Here is a 25,341-nt window from a genome sequence, read left to right on the forward strand (position 1 = left end):
AGTCAGTGCGCTATGCTTTGTGGTGCTGGTAACTAAAAACTTGCTTTGAACTTTTTCTTCTTGAGCCCACTTACCTAATCTCCATAAAATGGTAGTGTATACAAAGTGGCGAATGTTTTTATTTGTAACCTCTTTCTTTATTGGCATTTTGACATTGGTTGGTTTCAGTGCACCAAGTCCCATCAAAGCCCCTCGAAAGTTGAACTGCAGTGAAGTTATTGAAACCACTTTTGTGGTTCAGCCTGTTATTACATACCTTTTTCGAATGCTTCCAAACATGTCCTCATAGGGTTGGTCTGCCATGCTGTTAATGTGGATGTATATTACAGTAACAAATTGGAATCCACACAAGGGGGAGTGGTTCATAGGCAGATGGAGGAGACCTGAGATGACGAACAGTGGCTGAACAATAGATGTTAGTGGGCCATCATTTCTACAAGGGACTTGTCTTCCCACGCAACCACTGTTAAATTACAAGTTGGGCAACTCTTGTAAAATAAACGTCCATTAAATCAACATTTTGCAGAATGCATACTTGACCGGCTGACCGACCGACCAATTTATCTTTACATCCGAGACTTGCACAGTGGGCTATGAGGGAGGCTGTAGCAGGAAGCCTCCGACCAAATTTGACCCCATGGAGTGAGGAATGTGCACCTGAAACAAAGTGCACTAGTGCTTTGACATACTGCCCTTGCTGGCATGCAGCCGCTGTAGCTGGGACTTAAACATGTAACCTTGTTCTTAGTTGAGGAATGCCATATCCACCACGGCAGAGGTAGGGCAGGTGACTAAAGGCACACTGTGCGATAAGCAGACACCTTTCAGCTCAACCTTCGATAAGTGAAACCAGTCTCGTGTTTCCTGCCAAGGATGAATAATGCAACTTCCTCGCAGAAGGATGGGCACAGGGTGAGGCATTCTTGCTAGGGTATTCGTAAGTGCACTATTTGGTAGGCCTTGTCAGTGCAGTAAACGCTTCAGCAAAGCAGCTCTCGCTGCCACTAACATCTTGAAGGCTTCTTCGCAACCAGGTGCTGTGCTCTTGTCTGGGTGCAGCAGGACTGCTAGGCGCCGGTATGACCTGTTGATGTCGTCCCTGCAAAGGCCAGTAATGATGGTAGTGCCTTCACCATTACATTAATTGTCACACATTTTCAGTCATAATTACGATTCATGAATCAGGTGAGCAAGTGCTAAGAGGGAGGGGGGCAGGTGATCAAGCGCAAGCTAGGGGGCTCTATTGCGCTCCTTTTAAGCCACTGGAAAAGGAGGGCATGCGATGCCCTGCTTGCTCCAGTTCAGTCTCGGCTCCCCATTCGTCTTTTCTCGTCATTTTCACGACATGCAACATTATGGTGGCCAGCAACACACCGAACCTTTGTCTTTGGCTCGAGTTTGTCCGGAAAGCAGTTCACAGGAGCAAAATACATCGTTCAAAATAACTATAGCGCCATTCTTGGCATTTGAATTTGAGAGGGATTTACTCTATTCATATACATAGGACTTTGCTGGAACCAACAGAGCAGTTTGACTTATCTGTCAGTTCGACTTTGGAGATTTCGTATCGTCAGGGTTTCACTGTACCTATGAAGTAGGTACAGTGAAACTTGCGAATACTCACATCGGTTGAGAAATTGCAACATGTTCCCTTAAGTAATTCTGACATTTGTCAAACATGCTGACATTTGTTCAGTGTAGATTGTATATTCCCATAAAGCTAACCATCTCTACTGCACTTTTTTGCTTTCTTTGTTGAAAATCATGGTAATAAATTGAGCACAGCTGGCAGAGGTGTGTAGATGAATGCTTAACAAACATGCCACTTATCGAGACCAAGTAAAGCCCAGAATGATATCCTCCGATATCCTCTGCCATGTGTATAGAAGCATGGGCAGAAGCAGCACATTCAGAAAGATATGTGTGCATTACAGTTTATTTCAGTTGTTAGCTTATTCCATTTAGCTTGCTTATTGATTTATTGATACTACATGGCAGCATAATGGTATACCAAAGAAGAATGTTAAAGGGACACTAAAGATAAAAACAATTCGAGCTCTATTTAGTAAGCTGTGCCCTTCAATGCTAACAAATCCACTCTTACTGTGGAAAGAGGCTTGGTAAGCCAGAAAAGGCACAAGTATGAAAGATGGGTGGCAACGATGCCTTGACTTTCCTGTACCAGCCAGTTGTGACGTCATGGATTTTGACTGTGCCTGATCGGGCCTAGTTAAGTTTGTCTGTAAATATCTTACTGCATTGTATTGTAGTATTGTAAAAGAGCCAAACATTGAACTTGGTAAGTTCAACTTTTACTGCATCACAATGGCTGAAATACGAAAAAGTGAGTTGAAATCCATGATGTCACAATGACATGCTGACGCGGGAATTTCGGTGCAATATTGAAAAAGTAGAACTTGGACCTTCATTTTCACTTCTAATATTTAACCTGTTACTGCCAAATTAAGTAAAATAGTGTTTTGAAAGAATACTTCATCAGTTTAAGCTGTTTCATTCTTTCTCTTAACCTTTAAGTTAAAATTGATAAATTATATTTCTAGAATACTTAGAAAGACGGGCTTCAAGTTGCTGTGGTAGCTGCTCGTGATGTCATAGCATACTTGGACAACATATGCTTGGATCCAGTTAATTCTTCAGCAATAAACAATGATTGCATTGCATTCAAAAGGTAACAATGGTTTGCTGTAGTATGTTTATAATTTTAGAATTTTTACTGAAAAATTATACCCCCCCCCCCTCCCCAAGAAAAGGAAATGCTTCGAAATCTGTGATGTCATACTAATGTACTGACGCTGCAGCTTGGGCATGAAATTAAAGAATGGGAACTTTGCCCTTCATTTTCTCTGCTGATAACCAACATTTTGTTAGTAAATAAATGCGAAGCGAGTTTTGCAAAATGAAATGTACTTAGCCAGATAAGATAACTTATTGTTGCTCAGTAGTGCCATTTAAAGTCTAGTGTTATCATAGATTTGGCATTATAACTTGTAGACTTGTGCTTGTACAACTCTTCTTCAGAACCTATCTTTAGAACTTTTTGCTGGCTCACAACATCTATAGTTGGTATGTATAGTTGACTGACTGGACAGGAACTTCTCCTCACTAAATTTCACACTTGTCTCTCGGTTATGTCTTGTCTTGTGCACTCATACAATTTACCACTTACCTAGATGCCCTCGAATCAACGCCAAGCTTCTCGTACTCTGACCGAGACCACCGCACTTGGTGGACTGCTTGAAGCTCCTCTTTGCTGTAATTGCAAGAAGACCACAGCGCTACAGGGTCCCTTCCGGTGTCTTGCACTTTGAGAACTTGCAACAGCAGGCTCTGTGGGAACAGCAAAAGAAAGTTACTGTCACTGCTGCATCCTGACATTTTTGGATTTTTTTTATATGCATTAGCATCTTGCAAACTCTGGATTTATGCTATAGCTGTACTTGACCTTTGGAGGCTTCATCTTTTCAAATCGTACTACTACATTCTAGTACCTAAGTTATAAGGCATGGTCAATTAAAAATATGATTTAAAGCATTTTTTGCAAAAACACCCTGATGTTTGAAATGAAGACAACATCCTCATAAAAAGATTGTTTGTTCTATGCGACTGAACCAGTATCTTTTGTTTGTTTGCAGCTCAAGACATTAGCCATAAGTCCCGCTGGTTAAACAATTTTTCACAATTGTTTATCCTTTCAGAGTTTCTTGCATATATGTGATGTTTTAGTCATTTATGAATGCCAGAAGCTTCTTAATTCTCCTAAAGAGGTTTTCTCCATGCACATTGTGCCATTCCAATATCAGACTGTAAAACAACATGATGACAAAAAGTGCAACCTGAAAATAAAATGTATAACTGCCTAAACTTGCTTTGGTGGACGAGATACCTGTGTGTCATTATAAAGCTGGACGTTTGTCTTTGTCTTGCACACTTGGATGGAATGGTTTCACTACAGCATTACTTGGCACTGAGAGATCCAATTGTGCGAGGCTTTGCTTAGGGTCATTGGAACATGTTTGCACTCTGTGTGAGCGTGCATCCGTGTTGCCATCTGCTGTTTAGTTTTAGGGGAGATTTATCCTGGGAACATGATGGCTGTAGAATTCCAAGATAGCGGCACAATTTATAGCAGGTGCAGCTCCACCTTGAAGTGAATTCCTCTAGTCTTGCAAGGTTAGTACTAGTATGTGTGCACTTCTGACGGTCTTTGAATGCCATTGTCTTTTAACTTTCAGCTCCTTTGTACACATGGCAAGCTGTTGTTACTGCTGAGCTCACTGAGTTATTTTGCTGGAGAGTGACTCTGTGCAAGCTATTTTGCATCTGCACATGACTGCAACTATCATTCAAGCGAAGTTGCCAGAATAGTAACATCACGTCAGAATGCAACGTCACGCCCATGGTTCATGCATCACCCTTATGGGTGATTTTAATCTTTCTGACATTAATTGGAATGACATGCACTACTCGTCAACAGCGTCGGATGCACTATTTGATCTCATGTTAACCTTCAATATTCTTCAGGTCGTTTCCCGTCCAACGCGTTCGGTGGGAACTACTCAAAGCATTTTTGACCTAATATTTATCAGCCATCATCTCGATATTAACCATGTACGAACTGACGTAATACATGGCATATCAGATCATGATGTACCAGTATGCGTGTTACCACTCGTTGGTATTACTACCCACTTTCCTGTGTCCATAGTAACTGACTTCCAAAACGCTGATGACAATAGCATGCTAACATACCTTGACCACGAGTTTCAGCTTTTTTCCCAAATGGGTTCCAATGCCTCTGTTGACGTAAATTCCCTTTGGCTCATGTTCATATCTATCGTCCTCTACTGCGTCACGAACTACGTGCATACTAAAACCAAGCGGCCGCCAAAAAATAATCCCTGGATAACCCGAGAAGTAATTCAGGCAAAGCGCCGTCTGAAAAGATTGCATAGAACAATAAAAATTGAAGGAGGAGACGAATCCAGGGTGACGAAACTTCCTAATGCCATCGCGGAATTCAAGCTTGCAGCCAAACGATCAAAAGAATATTATTTTAATGTAACGTTACCAAGCTTTCTTACTAATAATCCCGGAAGGTTCTGGAGGCACTTTCGCACCAATGATAGAGAAGCGTCCCACTTAAGCCCAGAGGAAGAAACTGCGAAAGCCAACGCATATAACATTTTCTTTCAATCAGTATTTACTACAGACAATAACATCATTCCCCCTATTCTAACGAGACAGGGTGTAAGTATTGGCGAATTAGACATTACGGACGCTGGCATACTTAATCTTCTGCTTAATCTTGACCCTAAAGAAAGCAGAGATCCTGACAACATACCTAACGACTTTCTGAAAAGGTATGCGGAATGGTGCAGTAGATACCTCGGCATAATTTTTCGAAAATCCCTCACGACTTCAGAACTACTGAACGACTGGAAAATTGCAAAGATAATACCTATCCATAAATCAGGCGACACAGCAGAAATTTCAAATTTTAGACCCATTTCATTAAGTAGTACATCCTGTAAGCTTCTAGAGCACATAATCTTAAAGCACATAACGGTTTTTCTAGAGAGCATTGGCTTCTTGTCTCCATACCAACATGGTTTTCGCAGTGGTTTATCAACAGTAACACAACTAACAGAACTAGTCCATGATCTTGCATATACTATCAATCACTGCGGCCAGATTGACATGATTTTGCTTGATCTATCTAAGGCATTTGATTGTGTATGCCAAAACAAATTCATCGCTAAAGTTGAAAGTGTTGTTGGGAAAGGGCTCCTTTCAGCCTGGATAAAAGAATTTCTAGCCAATCGTTCACAATTTGTAACCTACAAAAAAATGCTAACACTGTCACCGTTACTTCCGGAGTTCCCCAAGGCTCAGTTCTTGGGCCATTACTCTTCCTAATCTATATTAATGACATCACAGCTTACATTGGTTGTAATATAAAACTGTTTGCCGACGACTGCCTTACTTATAGGGAAATCACTAATTATAACGACAACATCGCACTTAATACATCCCTCAACACTCTAGCTATTTGGTGCTCTAATTGGCAGATGTCAATTAACGTAATATAGTCTGTGGTCATGACTGTAACAAAGAAAACAAGACCATCTAACTTTACATATGAGATTAACGGCATACCACTAACTAAAGTTGAACAACACAAATACCTGGGAGTTGCATTAACCTCAGACCTCAGGTGGGATAAACATATTTCGAATATTACAGCAGGAGCATTACGCAAACTATTCTTCCTCAAAAAAAGCCTCGCGCTCTCTACGACATCAACGAAGCTACTGGCCTACACAACGTTCGTTAGACCGGTTCTCGAATATGCAAACACAGTCTGGTTTTTTCATACAACAATATAACAAAATTAGAAGCAGTACAAAGAAAGGCTATAAGATTCATTCACAACAAATATAAATGCACTGACTCACCAACTAATCTTCTAACGCAATCTGGATTGCAAATGCTATCTACCAGGGCAAAACACGCTCGCCTGAAGTTCTTGTTTCAGCTTCTAAAAATAACTATAAGATAGATGTGTCCAGGTACATTTCATATTCTGAGGCTCGAAATACATGTAACAAACATGCGCACACTTTAAAGGAATACACATGCAACAATGACACGTTTAAGTATTCATTCTTCCCCCTTACAATTGCTGAATGGAACTGACTTGATCCTGCTATAACCGCCATCGAATCGTTGTCCGAATTTCCTTCACAAGTAGAAGCTGCAGTGCGTAAATAAAACAATTTATCATCGCACTTGTCATCGTCGCAAATTTTGCATTGTGTTGCTTTCGACTTCCCACTTTCCTTTTTCCATTTTTGTTTGTTTGTCGTTATGTGGACATATGGTACACTGTGTTCCCAAAATAAATTTTCATTACTGTACTATTTCTAGTCCTAAGATAACTGTTGTAACTGCCATTTCCTGCTGATTGCTTGCCTAGATTGTTTTTATTTTTTCCATTCGTCTCTTCTCGCTCTCAAAGTGTATATGTTTTAAGCGTATCCCTTCACAGAACTTTAAAACTTATTGACGCATTGTGTTATCTTTCAGTTCGCTCCTATTTCATGTATAACTAGTTACTTACGTGTTCTTAACTGCTAGTATCATGTTAATTAACTGTCATGTGAAAACTTGCATTTTTGTTTCTAAACTCAGCTTCTTTCTTATATTACCATCCTTGGGCAATTGTTTTCTTTTTTCTTCCTTTTTTCAGTTAACTGTTCTGCCTAAATGTGTAATCATATACATGTATACTGTATCGCCCAATTGCCACGCTCTCAAATGAGAGTAGCAGTATTGTAAATAAAATAAAATAAAGTCGGACAAAAGTATAGAATGACTGCACCAGAAGTATTACAAATAAGCACGCAGTAGCCAAATAGATTTTTTCTCCACTCGCAAGTGAAACACAAGTACAACATCAAAGCACAGGTGGCCATAGTGTGGGCAGCACCCACCCCCATCTCCTTTGTTTAGGAATATTGCTAGAACTTCCAGGGCAGGTGTAGGTAGCACTTGGAATTTCTCTTTTATTTCATACGCAAACTTGTCCACAAAGCAAATGAATATTATATGACCTAGTGTTGAAAAATTAAGCTGAGAGTGATAAGGAGCTACAGTAGAGTTGGTTAAGTGAATTTCTTGAATACAAAAAACAATGCATGAACATTGGGTTGTTTCTTATAGGTTCTATACTTAAAAAAATTAACACAAACTACAGATTTAGTAAAGCTGCACTTTTTGCAGCTGCCGCTGATGCCTGCTAATCAGCTGTTGATTTGACTGTGCTAGCCGTGTGAGAAGCAATTAAGCAGTGTTTCTGTGGACATTAACAACTACACCCGTGTAGACTACGATATGGAAGTTTGCAGGGCTGACACCACAGAAGCAATAATTGAGCAGGTCATCGATGTGCCTCTGCAGGCTAATGATTATGGTGAGGACACTGCCCAGAAACCACATGATGCAGCATTTATAATACCCTGAATACTTTGGCCCACATTTTTTCAGAAACCTGAGGGCAGCAATGTCTTGAGCAGGCTAGGTAATGGCACACAAGCTTTCAAAGTACAACAATGAACAAGCAAGCAACATTTATTCAACAGGTTAAACAAGAGTGCATAAATACTTTGCATTATTCAAATCCAATAAATGTCTCTTTTCACATCTGCTGTTTGCTTTTAATGCTGCTTTAAATGTTTTGTATTGGCAATACCCGGGTGCAACTGGAACAGTAGGTCTGCAGTTTTATACATCAACCCTGTGATAAAACAAATCAGTTTTCATGGTCCCTTTGAGTTCGTATTAACTTCTGATATGACCAACAAGATTTTCGTGCTCCCTTCAACCTCATTATAACAGGCGTCTTCTGTACGATTACTTCAGAATAACTAATTTGACTTGGTTTTAATGGGAGTCTACTGTAACATTACTTAAATATAACTAAGGAGATACAAGGTAATGAACAGGTAAGAGCTGTGCTGGAATTGTTCCCATAAGTGGCGAAACTCTGCTTCATCAGAAGTACATTGCGGCTTGTACATATGCATGCTGCAGACTTTTCATTTCAATATCTTGCACACCACCTTGGCCCTCAAGTCTATGAAAAGTTCACATGGCTGTCATTGAGATAAGAAAGAAAGGGTCTAACCACAGGCTTCAGTGCAGGGTTACTGTTTGGAATAATGGCCACTAAGGTTGGTGAAATCTGCCGTGCAGAGATATGGCAAGGAAGGCACGGCAAGGAAATTGTGAAATTGTGGTTATACTTAACTGCACACTGTAACTTGATGGACATAGCGAAATGCCAGGTATGTAAGCAATATACATACATACCTGAAACATTTCATGGATGCCGTTGCCATTGCAGGCCGAGACGACAAAGTGAGAGAATTTGTGCATATCCACCCATCTTTCAACTTCCTTGTTTTGCATGCGCGTCCCTTTGTCACTCTAAATGTAAATATAGAACAAGAAAATTATCTGTAAGTTTGCCTTTTGACTATGGAAGCTGCTGCTTTGGGGCATGCAATTTTTAGCAATGTTCACTTAATTGTATACCTTGTTTCTGCATACAACACAGACCACTGAGGTGTTGTCCATGCCTTCTGCCATCTCGTGGAGCCATCGCTCGAGTGTCTCTGAGTGCTCGGTGTTTGAACTGTTGCTGATGTCATACACAAGGAGAACAGCATCAATGTTTGAGTAGAATTCCATACGTACCTAAGACAAATCAAAATCGTAGAAATTGGTTGGGTATTTATATATTTTTGAATATCATATATGGATACTAGTACTTACTATCTTGAATACAGGATGTCCAGAGAGGTCGAATATGTTCGCCATAACTTCGATGCCGTCAATAGAAACCCTGTGGCAATAAATTTAGTATGAAGAGGTGAGAACCTGCACGAGTTAGGCAGGAAGTGTTACTTTTTCTTTCGTTTTTTTTTTCTACATTAATAGTAGCTGCATACCTGGTTGTTCCATAGTCTACTCCTACTGTTGGTTGGTACTTCGAAGAAAATCTTCCTTCGCAATACCGCCTGATTATGCTGGTCTGTAAATGTTTCGTACAAAAATTCATCATGTGCACGCGCTTTGATCGAGTTAGTTCGCTTACTTAAACGCTCAGAGACTTTGCTATCACCCAATTTCTCAGCATTCACACTAGACTGTAAAACGATTTTTTTCAATTGATTCGAGTTGGCATAAGTGCTGTAGCTCAGAAAGGAATGATTATATACAGAGGAATGATACACACAACCTGCAGGGAAGGCGCGTTGTACTATCAGCACAGCCCCTCTGTATACTTCCTGTCGTGTATTCTAATCGGTGCGCTCTTCACTCAAACCAGAGAGCAATAAAGTACGTTTTCAAATCGTGCGTCTTGCATGCATTGGTACCTTTCCGGCTTCTACGTTTCCAACTGTAATGATTCTGACGTGCCGAGGTCGCCTTATCTTGCTGTGTATATCCATTGCTCGCTTCGCCTGAAACACGCACGAGGCCCGCGCGAATACTTCGAATATCTACACCTCTGCTCTTGGAATTGCGAGAGCATCGAAAACGATTTAAGGCTCCCAGGGTCGGCTTAAAATAGACCACACAACCGCGCTCTGCACGCCACCGCCGCTGCAGTTTGCTGTACCTGCTCTAGTTTGTGCTTGAAGTGATCAAGTACAATGTTTAGTTTCCCCAACATTTCTTCTCATCTATCGGTATCGCATCGACTACGCCAGAGCTTTTTAGCCGTTTTAGCGCTCCACGCAGAGAACGCTGTGCTGGCGCATTCTGCTCGTGCGCTCAGTTTCGGTTTCGTGTTTCCTCCCCTTTTTTCTCTTTACTTTTCACTGGTTAGAGTGGCGCTGTTGAACATATCACCTTCAGGTGTGCTACTATTATACATTATACTATCATAGCTCAACCCAAGCCACATGCAAGCCACCGTGATCCAAGCCATCGAAGCTCACACAATACGAAATGGTGGTTTCCTTGCGTGCGTGCTTGCATGTGTTCCGTTGGTGCGCCTGCTAGCTGGGCTGGTGTGAAACTTGCGTTCTGGTGAAAAGGCACCTAACGTCTCAAGTTCAAAACTTCGCTTTACTTCTGACTGTACATTACCGCTGAACATGTTCGTTGCTTGCCGGAATTCATTTCTGTCCTCGCCAAAGCTATCGGCGAACTCCCTTCGTTGCTGCACCGGCTCCACGTCGGAAGTGTCAATCGGCTTGACTACGAGTGCCGGTGTAAGAACACTTTCCAAAGAAGAGATCGACAGAAAGCGTGACGTGTCTCGTATAGTTCCACGAAAGTACTCCAGAGGCGTCAAGCTCGAGTACACTTTCCCAGAGTACGAGTATGAATATAGGATCAGCTACATGCGCAAGGACTACGCCAAGTTCGGTCGCGCTACGGGCATCAACCCGGGCTTGTTGTGGCCTTCTAAGGAAGAGCTGCAGGACTTGGTGCACATAGAAAATAAGTTCTACCCCACGCTTCAAGATTTGTGGGAGAAAGACCGAGCCAAGCAGAAGGCCGAGGTGGAGGCGCGACGACAGAGGGAAGAGGAGGTCGAGAAAAACATGGCCAAGTTGACTGACGCGAGGATCGCCATGCTCGAGCGAGAAGCCACGAGGAAGGCCAAAGCCGATGAAGAACGACAGCAACGTGAGCAGATGATACTGGAGGTCCGCGAGTACATCGGCTACAACGTGGAGCCTTCCGATCCCAAATTCAAAGAGGTGATGGCGATGAAGGAAGAGGAGAGAAAGAAAGTACAAAAGGAAGCCCGCAAGAAAGCCAAGCAGGAAAAGATGCTTGCCAAACTCATGGCCATAGGAGTTACGGGCAGCGATGAGAGTAAGGCTGCCCCAGATAAAGACGACACGGCACAAGAAAACAAACTCGCCGAGAAAGGAGACTCGTAGGAATGTTACGCTGTGCTGATAGAATAGTAATAAAGTGCAATCAGCAATTAGCTTATTTGCGCATTTAATGTGTTGCACTTGCGGCTGTAGTGTTGCCAGAGAATAAATTCGTTAATGAATCGCTAGCGGAAACTACCAACTCCAAGATAAGCAGGTAGATTATGCTTCTGAGTGTAGTGAATAACTACCACTGCCATGATGCATGCCTTGTAGTATCGTTAAAAGTTACGTCCCCGCAATCCACCAGCAATTTGCTTTCAGCTCCTGCACAAAATGCACTAATGACTATTGTCGCACACCAATACAGCTGCAATATGATGCTTCCACACCTTAAACACCATAATAATGATAAAAACCATATTTTTAGCTTAAAAGCTCATATCATTTATATACACAGAAATAGTTTCTTTGTGGCAGAAGCTATGAAAAACACTATGTGACACAAAACCCAAGGGTACATGAGCACCTCCTTGTAAAATCACGACCTGTGACAACAACTGGCGAAACCATTTTACATAAATGACATCACACTTAAGAATAAAAGAGTTAATGGTGACTTTGGGAGACCAAGGATCCAAATGCATAAGGAGATTGCAAACGTTGAGATGTCATAAAACAGTGTTTATGCCGAATTTTGGCAAAACAAAAAATGCACTTTTCCAATTGTGATTTGCTCTCCTAATGACCATTGCATGGGTGCAGAGAGTTATAGTAATGTTTACAAAAGCTTGCATAATGAACTGAAGGAATAGCAGCACTGAGTGAAAACACAAAAGATGAAACTAGCCCTACTGCACACGTTATTGGTGTACTTTACTTGTCTGGCTACATTCAGTATAGTCAGACGCCTTTATAACAAAGCGCTTGGGGCCTTTGAACTTTTTCGTTATTCAGGTCACGTCGTCGTAACTATCACAGACATACTGCTCGCTATAGAGCAGTCTAAGCATTTTCAACAAAAGGAAATCTTTTATTTAGCATCAATTCAAGAGATACTTCATGAATTAAGTTGCCAATTTTCTTCTGCGCACTTAATTCGATGGAATGTGTGACTGCAGCCAACACTATGGCAACAAGGTTCGCATGGTCCTCAGTGGCGAAATCTGAAAGCTAGTTACAGCTGCAGAGCATCGAATGCTACCGATATTACCTGCCTCATCAAAAATATGGGTTAGTTGGCAAGCTCGTCACCACTGCCGCCTTTGCAACCTTCACCTCCATTTCATCCTTTATGGCCTCAACGATGTCGCCAGTCGTCAATTCAGAGCAGATCATCACATGTTTTTAAAGAAGGAGAGGAGGGTGACTACGATAGCAATTCCTGGAGCCTCCTGCACATGCAGTGGCACTTTCTTTGTGCACTGCCACTCTGTAATAGCTTCAAGGGAAGTGGTGGCGTGGCCACATGCATTTGGTGTAAAGCAACAAATCAACCCTCGGGGTCATCTATACTCCTTTGTTGCACTGTAGAGGCATTCACAACACATATGGCAGATTGGAATTTGGCTGGTCATATGAAGTCTCTCATTATGCAGGTCGTTTCGGTGTAGAGGTGTTGGACTGTATGCCTTTGTTGTCTGGCTAAGAAAAAAACGAGAATGTTACTTTCTCATTGCCTGCACTTCAGAACCAGAGCACTTTGGACTTGTGGCATCAATGATGTTGTGCTGAGAGTTTGGATGACATGACATACTGCAATCGTTGCTACGTGGTTGACTTTGTCAGTCGCTGTTTTCCTCTTTTTGTGTGTGTGTGTTTGTTTTACCCTTTTCACAACTACAGGGTAGCCAAAGAAATATATTTCCAATAACCAGTAACGGTTCCTGGCACTGAAAGTTCCATTGTGTTGTAGAGAAAGGGAATATGGCTCATGCAGCCTCCTGCACCCCACTATGTCCACTCATATTTTATCTTTACCGGGTATGGTTTGGAGTACCACAGACAAGCTGGTTAACCATATAGCTTCTTCAAAAATTACTAGAAGGAACTCTGGGGCTAGTCTAAGATGCGAGTGTATGGCCATCCAACCAAAATGGAAATGATCAGAGCTTCTGATGGTTACTATATGGATTTGCTTAAACTTCAACCTTCTGGCTTGAGAGAGCTTTGAGACTTCATAAATTATTTCCAACTACATATTGCATTACAAATGCCACAAACAGCAATGGTTGCACATGTGTGCAAACCAATTGCCTTGCTGTGTTTAGAAAATTATTAGTGCTTAAAAATTTAGAAAGTGTAACAAGTAATGTCACAAGAACGTTTGAAGCCACAAGAATGAAGATTAGGCAAATCCATGTACGACAAATCCATCATTCCCATGGTAGTGCCAGATTTCCCCTTATAATTTTTGCTGGAAATTGTGAAGTTAACTATTCTATCCCTCCTCTCCTTCATTGTCACAAACAGGCAATGTGTGAACAATATTGAAGCTACTGATATCTAGATACAAAGCCTAGTTGGCATTAGTTTTTTGATAAGAGGTTTATTCGTGGTGTCCTTCAAGGACGCTACAAGTTCAAGGAACGGCGAGGCAGCGTGAGGCACAGTCTTGAATGACACCAGCGACCAGCAGCACGAGCAGAGCAAGCCAAGCGTTCGTGAAGCTGTTGGACGGAGGTGCGCCTTCTTCAGTTTGTACTTTAAACTTTAAAGCTACATTTCTTTTCAGCAGAAGTGGTGGCATGGACAGGCCAAGTTACACTTTCTTAATATTGCAGTCTCACATATTAGCATACAGTACAGCAGGTTTAAATGTTGGCCTAGGTTGCCACATCGAGGGTGACATAGTCAAAGAATTTCACAGCCACCGACTCTCAAGTTGTGCAGGCTTTACAAGAAGCAGCAGATCTATTTCTTTGGGGTAGCACATAATGGCCTCATGTACAGAAAGCCCAACTGTTGACTTTGCCACCTAAAGCTGCTCCGCAAAGGCCATCACTGGCTTTTCAAGGTTCATACCCCTAATAGCATACAGTTGTTGAAGAAAATCAACTGCCTGAATGACATCTGACCACTTGCAATGTTTCTCTTTGCCACAGATTACAATTGGCTATGATATCTTGTCCCATCTGGAAAAGAAAGGATTTTGCCACATTCACGAAAGTGCTGGTCTCCAAGTTGCTGTGATCAGTATGTAAGGCAACCAGGACTGCATGTGGCTTCACCTCCTGTATCAGAACGGAAGCAGCTACCTTGAAATAAATGCCCTAGATAGATGAGTGAGAGATTGGTGAAGACAAAGTTAAGCACATAGGGAGATGGAATGAGGTTGTTAATGCCTATGGCGATTCATAGCCATGTCCTCAAATACCTTGCGTACCCCATTTCTAGACAAATCCACCGAGTGCTGCTGAACTGAAAATCGTGAAACGGTTTATGATTATAACTGGCTTCAATGCTTTTCATGCTTTTCTGAGCATGGCCAATAGCTTCAACACTTTCGCTTGTAATTTAACCGCAGGTGACACCCAGAGTTCTAATTGTCCAATATTTGACCCTTTCAAATTGAATAAACTCTCTATATAACGCCACAAGCACTTTTTGGTACCTTGGAACAGTGTTGTAATAAAATAGAAATCAAATTGACGAAACTACCATATTGGCACGTCTCTCAGTTTACAATACTAATGTTAGTTCGTGCTCAATCTACATTTTATTATCCCTACTCGCACTTTTCTTACCCCGCACACTTCGCACTTATTCTTTCCCGCCACATGCCCGACACCCAAGTGTCGCTTTTGCCCTGTCCCCATGGCAGATCTCTCCCATATCATGCGGCAATGCCCCTTCAAAACTCCCCCCCCCCCCCCCTCCCCGCACGCTCAAACCATTAACTAGTAGCGAGGAGCTGTGGGAGACTGCCCTGCGCAACTCCTATCCCACCCTACAGGACCGAGTCCTGAGGTGGGCTGAGGAGGTAACGGAGGCCTACCACGACTGGTAGATGGACTTTTAGCCACAGAATGTGGTGATGGACGCCTGCTGGGACTGGAGTACTTAGACCTCCCTCTCCCCCCCCCCCCAGCCCCTCCCCTTTCTTAAAAGGGGAATAAAGTTCATTCATGAATTCTCTCATTGAGAGAATACATTGAATAGTACACAATTTCTGTTTTCTTCAGACATGGGAACAAGCAAGAAAAACAATCAGTGAAGCTGTGAACATATGGTTTTGTTTATTGAATACAGATGATCAGTGAACAGCAGGACTTGGAGCTTGTGGACTTCAGTCATCAGACACACCATACTTTTTCTTGACTCTGTCAATTTCTTCTTTTTTCTTTTCTTGGTCCACTCGTTTGAAGGCCTGCAACAGAGGCAAAAAAAAAAAAAAACAAGAGGGGGTGGGGTGGGGGGAGCGCATTACCTTCAGAACTAGTCTTCCTGTGCACAAACACAAATTCAACAAGGACTAAAGCAATTCTAAGTTGATTACTACAAATGGTTTCAGTGAATAAGCTGCTGCAATAATTGGCACAGTAAGCCTGAGGAATGAGAAATAGCAAAGGTTACCAGCTCTGGGCAAAAAAGATGTGCTGAGAAGGTGCCGAACCTATCTGTCGTAAGACTTTGCAAAGCTTTAGCCTCTTCCGTGTACAGTGCTCACGGAATAAAATGCGGCAGGCAACCTTCCAAGTAGAGCACTCCATATGTGCAATTACTCTAGAGTACCATATCATGTAACAACGAATCTGGTCACTAAAGGTGGTGTGGACGCTGATCTATGCATTACACTTAAGTCACGCATACTGCAGATGGTAGGAACGAAAGTATGCACATTAGTAGGTGTGTGCAAATAGTGATTTTTGAAACAGAATCAAACATGAATTGAACATTGAATAGTTTTCGAATAATGAACAGCCATTATCCCAATTAATATATAAAATGGTGTTTTAAACAATGATGGCTGCCAGGAAGTAATGAAACCTGTGACCTTGTGTTCAGCAACAGAATGTCATAGCCACTGAGCCATTGTGGCAGGTGGAAAAAGAAGAGATTGAGCAAATATACATTCATAGAAGGTTATGTTGCTGCCGAGTCCTTTACAGCAGGCAGTTAAAGGGCCCCTGAAACGGTTCGGACAAATTTTGTAGACGCGTAGGGTACAGCTTAAGTAGAACATTCGCACCACAATTTAAGTGAAGCGTTACGTATTAATGGAGCTACAAGCGATTAGAAGTTACCCTCCTCCCTAGCCATGCTTTTCCTCCTCAACTCTTTCGCCGAGCGAGCGGGGCTAAGCTCCGCCTTCACTGGTTCAGCGTCACGATGCGACGTCACATCGTCCACTTCCGGTTGTTTTGGAGCCCGCCCCCGCCCGCGCGAGACCTCTCCGCTAGCCGCTTGGCGGTCGACCCCAAGCGAGAGCTATCGAAGCAGCGTGCGTTGCGAGTATTCTGTCGTAGCGCCGAACGTGTCTTGTAGTCCTGTAACCACAGTCAAGCTGGTCATTTCGGCAAATGACTGGAGGCATAAACTCAAGCTGATGAAGGAACTTTAGCGTAGACGTACGTGAGCGGCCTGATCGGTCTGCACGGTCTATACACTTGTTGGCACAGCGCTTAACCAGCCAAACAAAGCGCTAATATTGCTCTAACCAAGTGTAAACCATTTTAAACATTTATAAAAACAACGTGTTGATGATTACACTCCTGCGAAATATACACACCAGCAGCACACAGTTCGTTGCTGCTACTGTGTATGGTTGAGCTCTGTGGCACCAGGTGGCTGCACCGTGCAGACCATTCACATTTGCTGCTCATCTCATGGCTCATCCCGTTACGGCACAGTCAAGCGGCCAGACTCTGTCCGCTTGCGTTTGCCCTAAAATACCGGACTCGCGAAACGCTATTGCGTTAGTAGTCTTCCGGTGTAAAGTGACGGCCACAAACGCGCAAATCCTGGCGCCGATCGGATAGCAGCAGTCCGATGCGCAGCAGCCAGTTCGCTCGTACACTGCCTTGCAGAGGGACACGATGTCGCAGCTTGACATATTGCCAGTCGCTACGTTTGCAGTTCACAAGGTAACAAAGTCGAATCATAGTGCTCGCGAAAAGACTGAGACCGACCCTGACCGCGGAGCTCTCGTCAAAATGGAGTACGTTGTAACGCAAGCAGACGACACTTGCTGTGTGCCGGAAGTGCTTAAGTGTACCGAAAAATTATTCTTGTGCATTCTCTTTATGTTACTTTCTTTTCATAAAAACAAATTAACTAACATTCCAACTATTACGAAGATCATTTGTTCACCATAAAGTTGGAAAAATTATCGATCACGCGCCCTTGTCAGCCAATCGGATAGCTCGCCCCACTGACGTCGTATGGGTGATTTCGGTCATATGGGTAGGGGCGGCTTAAAATTCCACCGAACAGTGTGCTGCGATCGGCAGCGATGTGCATGTTTAAAACCTTATAATAAATTACACGCTTTACGCGGGGCACTTAGATGTGTCAATTAATGATCAGAAGGACCTACTCTAACGACTCAGTACGTTTGTAGAAAATCGCCAAAAGCGTTTCAGGGTCCCTTTAAGTAGAGAGGGTAGTCACTGCTGTAACAGATTTATGTGCTCTGGTCTAACTCAATGTCATTAAATTCTGCCACAAGGTCTGCTGTTCACACTCAAGGTAATACATTAACAGTGGTGTGCACAGACAGGTTAACTATTGTACGGTGAGCACACTTGCCTAAAACGCTAGAATGCGATGCTTTGGGCGGCACTGGTGTCATCTACAGATAACACTTGGTTCTAGATAGCTGTCACTTGAGCAAGCGCTGCCACACTGATAGCACTGCCCTGATCTTTTTCGTCTTGCCAGTTACTGAGGCTTCTACAGCTGTGTTCACCTGCGAAGATGCTGCAGGACCTATGAACAAAATTACAGATAACACATCTCGGAGTGCACTCCACTGAATGTTTTGTTGCATGTTATCTTCGATTTTGCTCAGCAACTCTACGGGGCTGTCAACGGCGATTGCTAGCAATTGCATCTGCTGAAGCCTTTGTGCTTCGTAAGTTGAAAAAGATGAATGCATTGCCCTCAATGTGGCTGTGCATGTTCACATGCAAGCTATCTTGAACCAGGAATTATTGACACTGTGCCCGTGCAGCCCCAAGCACGGCTCCATCTTTTACTTACTTGAATCCCTTTAAACTCAGACAATTAGTCATTTACAGTTCCTTGCAATGCTTTTGGGAATTAAAAAAACTGGTGTGGAACAGCCAAATGTCAGTGATATAAATGCAACTGATATGAATGTTGGGCAACACCAATCTCTTGGCTTTTATAAAGTAGCAGAGAAGTGGGTAGTTGCACATCTGTTGCACGCAAAAGAGACCTAGTGGATTCTTGGTATGAAAAGGAAGGTGTACGATACCCTGACACAAGAGGAAGAAAAAAGGACAACACAAACGCTGCATTTCTTGCGTGCAAGTTTTGCACACCTGCCTTTTCAAGCCATGAATTCCAACCAACTTGCTCAGTTTTCTGTCCCTTTAAACCATAGTGGAGTGGGTGTGCACATAAGTAAGAAGTGATTATGCTCCAAGGCTTAGCATTTGAGGCAGGCTATCGATTCCACAAAGAAACGGCAGCAAGCAGTGTGAAAGGCTCAGTGCTCGCAGTGGGTTCCTCAACCTAAAGTGCAATGCTGGGCATAACAGGAATGCAATGTAGAGGCAAAATGTTCACTACAATGAGTGAGCGTGAAACAGTGAGGTACAGACACACATTAAGTTTCCTAAAATATCACTAGAGAGAACGCTGGTGCTAGTGTCTACGGGAACTGCAAGCATTGCGGTTCAGCCAGCATGTTCCGATGGGCAGTATATGGATTTGCCTAAACTTTATACTTCTGGCTTCAAACAGCTTTGTGACTTTGCAAACTGATATTCAAACAAAATATTGAGTTATAAATGCCACAATTCACAGTGATTACTATAAGAACCCGTATATAATACAATAGTTTTTTTCAAGTTATTAGCGTCCCAACTTCCCGCTTTGTATAACTACATATATGCAGGTCCAAATTTAGTTTTGTTATGGCTGCATGGCTACCACCATTATGATCGCCCTCCAGTGCAAAGGAGGTACTATCTAGAGACGACGTTGGCTTGGCCATCACAACATGCTGACATAGCGAGCGAGTGAGCACCTCGGCAGCATATGAGCTACCAGGCTAACCACGTTAAGTGCACGCTATTGGGAAAATGCATTTTTTTCTCTGCTGTGAAACAGCAAAATGTCAGGACCACAAAAGCAGTACTCAGTTGCCTTCTAGAAGAATATGATTTTAGCTGCAGAAAACCGGGGGTGACGAAGATTGAAGCACAAAGTCTAATGTAAATACTATATGTTTTCAATTAGTTTGTTTCATCTGTATTTAATACAGATGAAACTTTTTTTAGTCCTCTTTTTGATATCCCGATGCCTTGTATTATATGCGGGTCCATATTATGCAGGTCTTACAGTATGTATGTTTGCAAAGTCTTACTGCCTTTTGCGTTTAGAAAATAGCGCTGTTTCTAAATTTAGGCCAAGGAGGCAGATCTGAACATCAGAAGCCACAAGCACAAAGATCACACAAGTTCATGCGCTACGCATCACTCTCGTACTAGTTGAACTATCGCAGCATTAGAGTTCTCTCTAGTATTTTCAGTAGGAATCTCTATGCAGACGCACAAGCAGCAGCGAATGTCAAGTGCAGAAGAATGATTATTTAAATGTGTGGTACCATGAAGAAAATGATAAGCAGCGATTTCTTCGGTAGAAAGCTTCCTGCCAGTGAATGCGCAGAAATAGCAGTGCATACATATTTCAGCACACACTCAAAGAGCGTGTACATGTGGTGTCCTAAAAGCATCACCGATAACAAAAGTTCAGAGACCATTACACTAGTAAAAAAATTCGAACAATCTTGAAGAAGAGGCTGCAGTAGGACATACTTCATTAGTTGAACACACGTATGTGCTACTATACTATGTACTAAACATCTGCCAGCACCATGGCCATCAGTGTGCCGGAACAAACAAATACATAAAAAAAAATACACCACTTAAGTCATTGGCAGCCTACGTACACAGAGAATGTGTAAAGAAAAACCGAAAGTGTTTGCAAAAGCAACGGAGGGAAATGCTTAGACAGCACCATCCTTTTAATACAGATGCATAAAATAATAATTAATGAACGGAGGTGAGGTGCAAAAATTACTCTATACAAAGCCATGACTGTACAGGTACTCTCAGGTTGCAATCATTCAGGACACATTTTGTGGGCGCTTTTCGAAGCTACCTTCTAAGAAATGATTTTCTTAAATTATGCTGCAGTCACATTTTGTGCTGAAATACATTGCCGTGTTGCCTAAGAACACTGCACTGTGAAATTGGAGCAGTGAACAACGCCCTTACCTTAGTAGGCTGGTAGTACAAGACAACAAGGTAGCGATTGCACACATTGAAACCCGACAGGTGATCACAGGCATTCTTGGCATCAAAGATGTCTTCATAGACAACAAAAGCCGTACCACGAGTCTCTGGTGTATTTCCACTGCACGTGAAAAAGAAACATTAGCAAGAACTTGCAGAACTCAAACACAATATATTTGACACAGGACAATTGGCACACAGGGTGCACGAGCTAACTTTAACAGATTAATAAAATTGTCAATGCACTTATGGGAGGGCAGGATTAAAAGCATGATGTTCATCACTCTGTGAAGTAACACAATTTTTTATGCATAACTGCCATGTTTAGTTAAGGTTATATTAACCCACTTTACAAGTATCAAATTTGCAGTAAAGTTTCAAATGAGAATGCCGTAAGCCTAAAGCTTGATGGTGTGTGAGCAGGCACACAAGTATGAAAGGACTTGCATGTGCAGTTCCATGCCTCAACAGAAGGTGCTTGCTTTGCTAATGCAGTTTGGCAAGTGCTCGCAGATCCCGTATTATTTTGTTCCCGCTTGTACACAGTATATGAAGAAGACCATGCCACATATCTGATTCTGTTAACCACTCACAGATACATTCTCATGGCCACCACATGGAGGAACATTGATTATGTTAGAAGCCACTATATAATTGACTTTTTTGCAATAGCATCATGTAAGCTACGAATAGTGCTTCAGCATGTTATGCAGAACGTCATGCACACAATCTCACAAAACGCTCTGAGAAGCAGCTAGTGAAATACATACTGTTCAGATTCAGGCACCACTCCGCAAAGGGGTTGGTGCAGGGTTGGATCCCATGACAAGGATGAATTTTTTTTCAACTGCAAAGCTTTCCTTCTCAGAAACCCGTGAAGGTTTCCTCTGCAGCTTCGTACTACCCTTCGCTAGATGGCAATTTTCGTTTATTTTTACGAGTGCTAATATCAATCTTGATTGATCAAACGCAGCCAAATTTGCAACCTCACCGTTTTGCAGGAGTAAAACATAAACGTCATGCTTAATACACCGAATGCCTTGCTTTAGAGTATGAACAACGTCCGCAAAATTGCTAAAATCACGTGAAATTTTCCACAGGGAACATGTACTGGGTTATCATATTAGCGCTACATTACTGTCAGCTCCGAGTCAAAAAAAAAAAAAAAAGTTGAGTCCAGTTGAATTTTTCAATGGGATTCAACTGGTCCCAATTGGACACCATCGGAGGCCCAAGTTCAAATTGGACATCATGAGAAGTCCAGTTGGTTCCAGTCGGGCATCATTGGAGCTTGGCATGACAATTGGTCCGAAATGGACCTAATTGGAAGTCGATGAGCAATCTCGCGAAACAACAGAATAGTTGATAACAGCACAATTATAAGGTTAGGTCTATAGTAAAAGATCTTTGTATTTTGTTGTGATGAATGCAGAGAAGCATTTAGCTTTCAGTCAAGTTAAATATTTATCTTGAAATTTTACCAATTTCTCATCAACCACTGGCACCACTTGGTAAACCAAAGTTTGTTCACATATATAGCATCTGACATGCATCTCTCGTATACTGAAGTGGTGAGTGTTTGGTATGTCAATGAAGAGAATTGCCGTAGTGTTTTTATGTATGAGTGTGCTTCTCAAAATGAGTTTCAAGTATATATGTTTCACATCAAGGTTAGTGCTCATCTAGGCTTTTTTTTTTCTTCCTTTCCTTTGGTTTTCATGTTAGTCCCAAAGTCTAATTCAGAGACCAATTGGGTGCAATTGTGTTCAAAAAACCAATTGGTCCTGTTGGACCTGTTGAATTTTTTCCAATGGGTATCCCAAAACACAATTGGAAATATCCATTTGCTTGCAATTAGAAAGTTCCAACTGGTTTGAGCATTTTTTTTTTTTTTTACTGGGCTTCGTGATGCAATACAACGCCCGAGACGGTATAATCACCTACACATCTCTCTCTCTCTCTCTCTCTCTCTCTCTCTCTCTCTCTCTCTCTCTATATATATATATATATATATATATATATATATATATATATATATATATGAATAATTGTGATAAGCGGACCAGCTTTCACAGAACAAGAGCTTTTTAGTGTGACGATCAAAAGGCAGGAGTGAATCAGAGTTTAAAAAAAGTTATGGGGTTTGGGGTGTTACGTGCCAATACCACGATCTGATTTTGTGGCACGCCGTAGTGGGGTACTCCGGAAATTTGGACCACCCAGGGTTCTTTAACGTGCACCTAAATTTAAGTACACGCATGTTTTCGCATATCGCCCCCATAGACATGCGGCCGCCGGGGCCGGGATTCGATCCCACGACATCGTGCTTAGCAGCCCAACAGATCAGTGAATTCGCTTGTAACAAACAAGATGAAAGTGTCACTTACACTCTAATCTGTCTGATGGCTCCGTACTTGCCGAAGATATCGTACATTTCCTCCCCTGAGATCTTGTACGGGAGATTCCGGACGTACAATATTCGGTTCACTTCTGGCGGCAGCCGAACCTGCACATGAAAAAGCAAATAATTAGCTGAACGCTTATGAAAGTGTGGAAACACCACAGGCACCTAGGCAGGTGGCAACACACCCTGCGATCAACCGAGAAAAGAACGAAGGCACATAACCTACGTGTTTTAAAGACCTTTATATTTGAAATAGCACTCTTAAGAGATACAGTACAAACAGATACAACACAATACAAAGGCGAAACTTACGCTAGTTTTCCTTTGCATCGCCATGATTGCGTTTTGTTTTAACCGACTGCACCTCTATGACTGCACTAAGGCATAGTTTGACTCGGCTTGGCTGTTAACGCAAAGGTTGGTTGTAACCATAAATTAGATCAATCAATCATACTTTGTGTTTAAATAAGTAATTAAGCAGCAATACTATCAGCATATTAAGTTAAAATAGTTTATTTTTGAGTTAATTTTTTATAACAGATTAATGTGAATTGTAGCAGTGGTTGGTATGAAGTCAGAGTAAGCCGTGCTCGTAGCCGTCGCAAGTACGCTGAGTACGCTTCGGTTGGCTGTGCGAGGGTGTTGTAAGCGGCACCAACTTTGCGTCGGCGTAAACAAATCCGCAGAAGAATCGTCACTCCGGCACTTGACAACCGCGCCTGCGTCTATGTCTACTACCCCAAGGGAAGAACGGAAGGCGTTCACGATGTCGGGGAGCGGTAAGAGCAACTGCCGAGCTTTGCTTCAAACAACGTCGTCGTGTAGGCTTAGGTATCAGCTGCTCCACCGGTCGAGTTGGCATTCCCTACTCCGAGAAAGCTTAGCAGCTGTTATGTTTTAGTTGGTCCTTCACAAAATTACTTGACGCCGTGAGTCGCCGTTTGGTTGAGAACCAAATTGAGAATCGTCTTGTAACAAAATGCGCTGCAAAAGGCGTCCCACAAAACGGGAAATTCACGTCGCTCCGTGGGAGGCGTACTAAAATCGATAAATTCCGCAGTAGCGAGGCTGTGTCGTGCTGCACTGTTCTAAACGCTTGACCGCTCTTGCGCATGAGGCTAAATGTGCCTTTGCACTTTTCATGTGGTTCACGTTGCCGCATGCTGGAGCACCTGTTCGCACGCCCGCTTAATGATGAATGCACGGGCTTCTCGGGGTTTTTATTCCGTGGCACATAATAGCGCTCAAGCGACAGCCAAGGCAGCCTTCACCGTGACTATCTAATTGTGCAAATTTCGAATGGCGTACGCCGAGTTGGTTCCAATATTCGGCCCGTACGCGAAGATTCATTACGGCAATTCGACGCCACTGTGCTGGCAGATTCTGTAGGCATTGTTGTGCAATGACTCGCGGCCGGTGACTCGGTCGTTCGCTCCCAGACCCGCGCACAAAAGGAACCTGTTTGCATGAGGTAGTTCTGTTGCAGCCTAGATGTGTGATCGGTTTTCGGGTGTATCCGGCGCGGTCTTTTCTTTATGGACCTGGTTTAGTTTTTGGTTGTGACGGCCATGCTGGCGCAGCGTGTGGGCGGGTGCACTCTGTGCGAAACGGAAGCGGCTGGCGAGCGAGCTTCGGATGCGAATTTAATTCACCGAGCGCATCTGTCGCGAAACGCTCAACAGAATGTCTTATCTGGTGTCGTTATTGCTTCCGAACGAAGCGGTAACGAAGCGAAGTACAATGTAAAAGCTTCCTTTATCTGTGAAAGCAACGTTATGTTGCGCGTCCGGCAGTATTCTTTTGTGCTTGCACTGTGGAAATCGAAAACTCGTAAAACGCTAGACATGCTACTGTTGCAGAGTGTTTCTGAACTAAAGCGTCGACTTTTTCTGCCATTTTCGCTGCTTTGCCTGTGATTGCAATCAGCGTGCCCCTCAGCTCATTGACCGATACCGCAGATAGCTGTTATTTTTTAGTTGCGCTTAAGCTACTCATTGTCACTTAGTCTCGATACGCGTTTATTGTC

The 25,341-nt window shown here is 42.6% G+C and overlaps 4 protein-coding genes across 5 annotated transcripts in view; 2 read left to right on the plus strand and 2 right to left on the minus strand.

Moving 5' to 3' along the window:
- Positions 1–835: 835 nt before the first annotated feature.
- Positions 836–10,306, minus strand: LOC142579346 (dnaJ homolog subfamily C member 27-B-like). 2 transcript variants are annotated; one of them, XM_075689438.1, is made up of 7 exons: positions 10,208–10,306; positions 9,534–9,616; positions 9,358–9,427; positions 9,118–9,279; positions 8,893–9,009; positions 3,188–3,348; positions 836–1,099 (listed from the first exon to the last, which is right to left on the minus strand). In XM_075689438.1, the coding sequence occupies exons 1-7, from the start codon at positions 10,259–10,261 to the stop codon at positions 964–966; spliced, it is 783 nt and encodes a 260-aa protein (XP_075545553.1). In that variant the 5' UTR covers positions 10,262–10,306; the 3' UTR covers positions 836–963. The 2 variants fall into 2 exon arrangements, with proteins under 2 accessions (XP_075545553.1, XP_075545552.1); XM_075689437.1 differs by lacking the exon at positions 10,208–10,306 and adding an exon at positions 9,963–10,178.
- Positions 10,307–10,506: 200 nt separating this feature from the next.
- On the plus strand, positions 10,507–11,536 carry CRIF (growth arrest and DNA damage-inducible proteins-interacting protein CRIF). Its single transcript, XM_075689440.1, has one exon. It carries the CDS (start codon positions 10,689–10,691, stop codon positions 11,484–11,486), a length of 798 nt encoding a protein of 265 aa, XP_075545555.1. The 5' UTR covers positions 10,507–10,688; the 3' UTR covers positions 11,487–11,536.
- A 4,100-nt stretch (positions 11,537–15,636) lies between these two features.
- Sf3b6 (splicing factor 3b subunit 6) lies at positions 15,637–23,731 on the minus strand. Its single transcript, XM_075689449.1, has 4 exons — positions 23,628–23,731; positions 23,299–23,417; positions 20,894–21,032; positions 15,637–15,792 (listed from the first exon to the last, which is right to left on the minus strand). The coding sequence occupies exons 1-4, from the start codon at positions 23,649–23,651 to the stop codon at positions 15,712–15,714; spliced, it is 363 nt and encodes a 120-aa protein (XP_075545564.1). The 5' UTR covers positions 23,652–23,731; the 3' UTR covers positions 15,637–15,711.
- A 176-nt stretch (positions 23,732–23,907) lies between these two features.
- LOC142579349 (tumor protein D54) overlaps positions 23,908–25,341 on the plus strand; it is a 39,828-nt gene continuing 38,394 nt past the window's right edge. Inside the window, exon 1 of the mRNA XM_075689447.1 lies at positions 23,908–24,094. Coding sequence (XP_075545562.1) covers positions 24,043–24,094 — 52 coding nt within the window. The 5' untranslated portion in view covers positions 23,908–24,042. The remainder of the gene's footprint in view (positions 24,095–25,341) is intronic.

Source organism: Dermacentor variabilis, chromosome 4, assembly GCF_050947875.1.
Source record: "Dermacentor variabilis isolate Ectoservices chromosome 4, ASM5094787v1, whole genome shotgun sequence".
NCBI classification, from domain to species: domain Eukaryota; kingdom Metazoa; phylum Arthropoda; class Arachnida; order Ixodida; family Ixodidae; genus Dermacentor; species Dermacentor variabilis.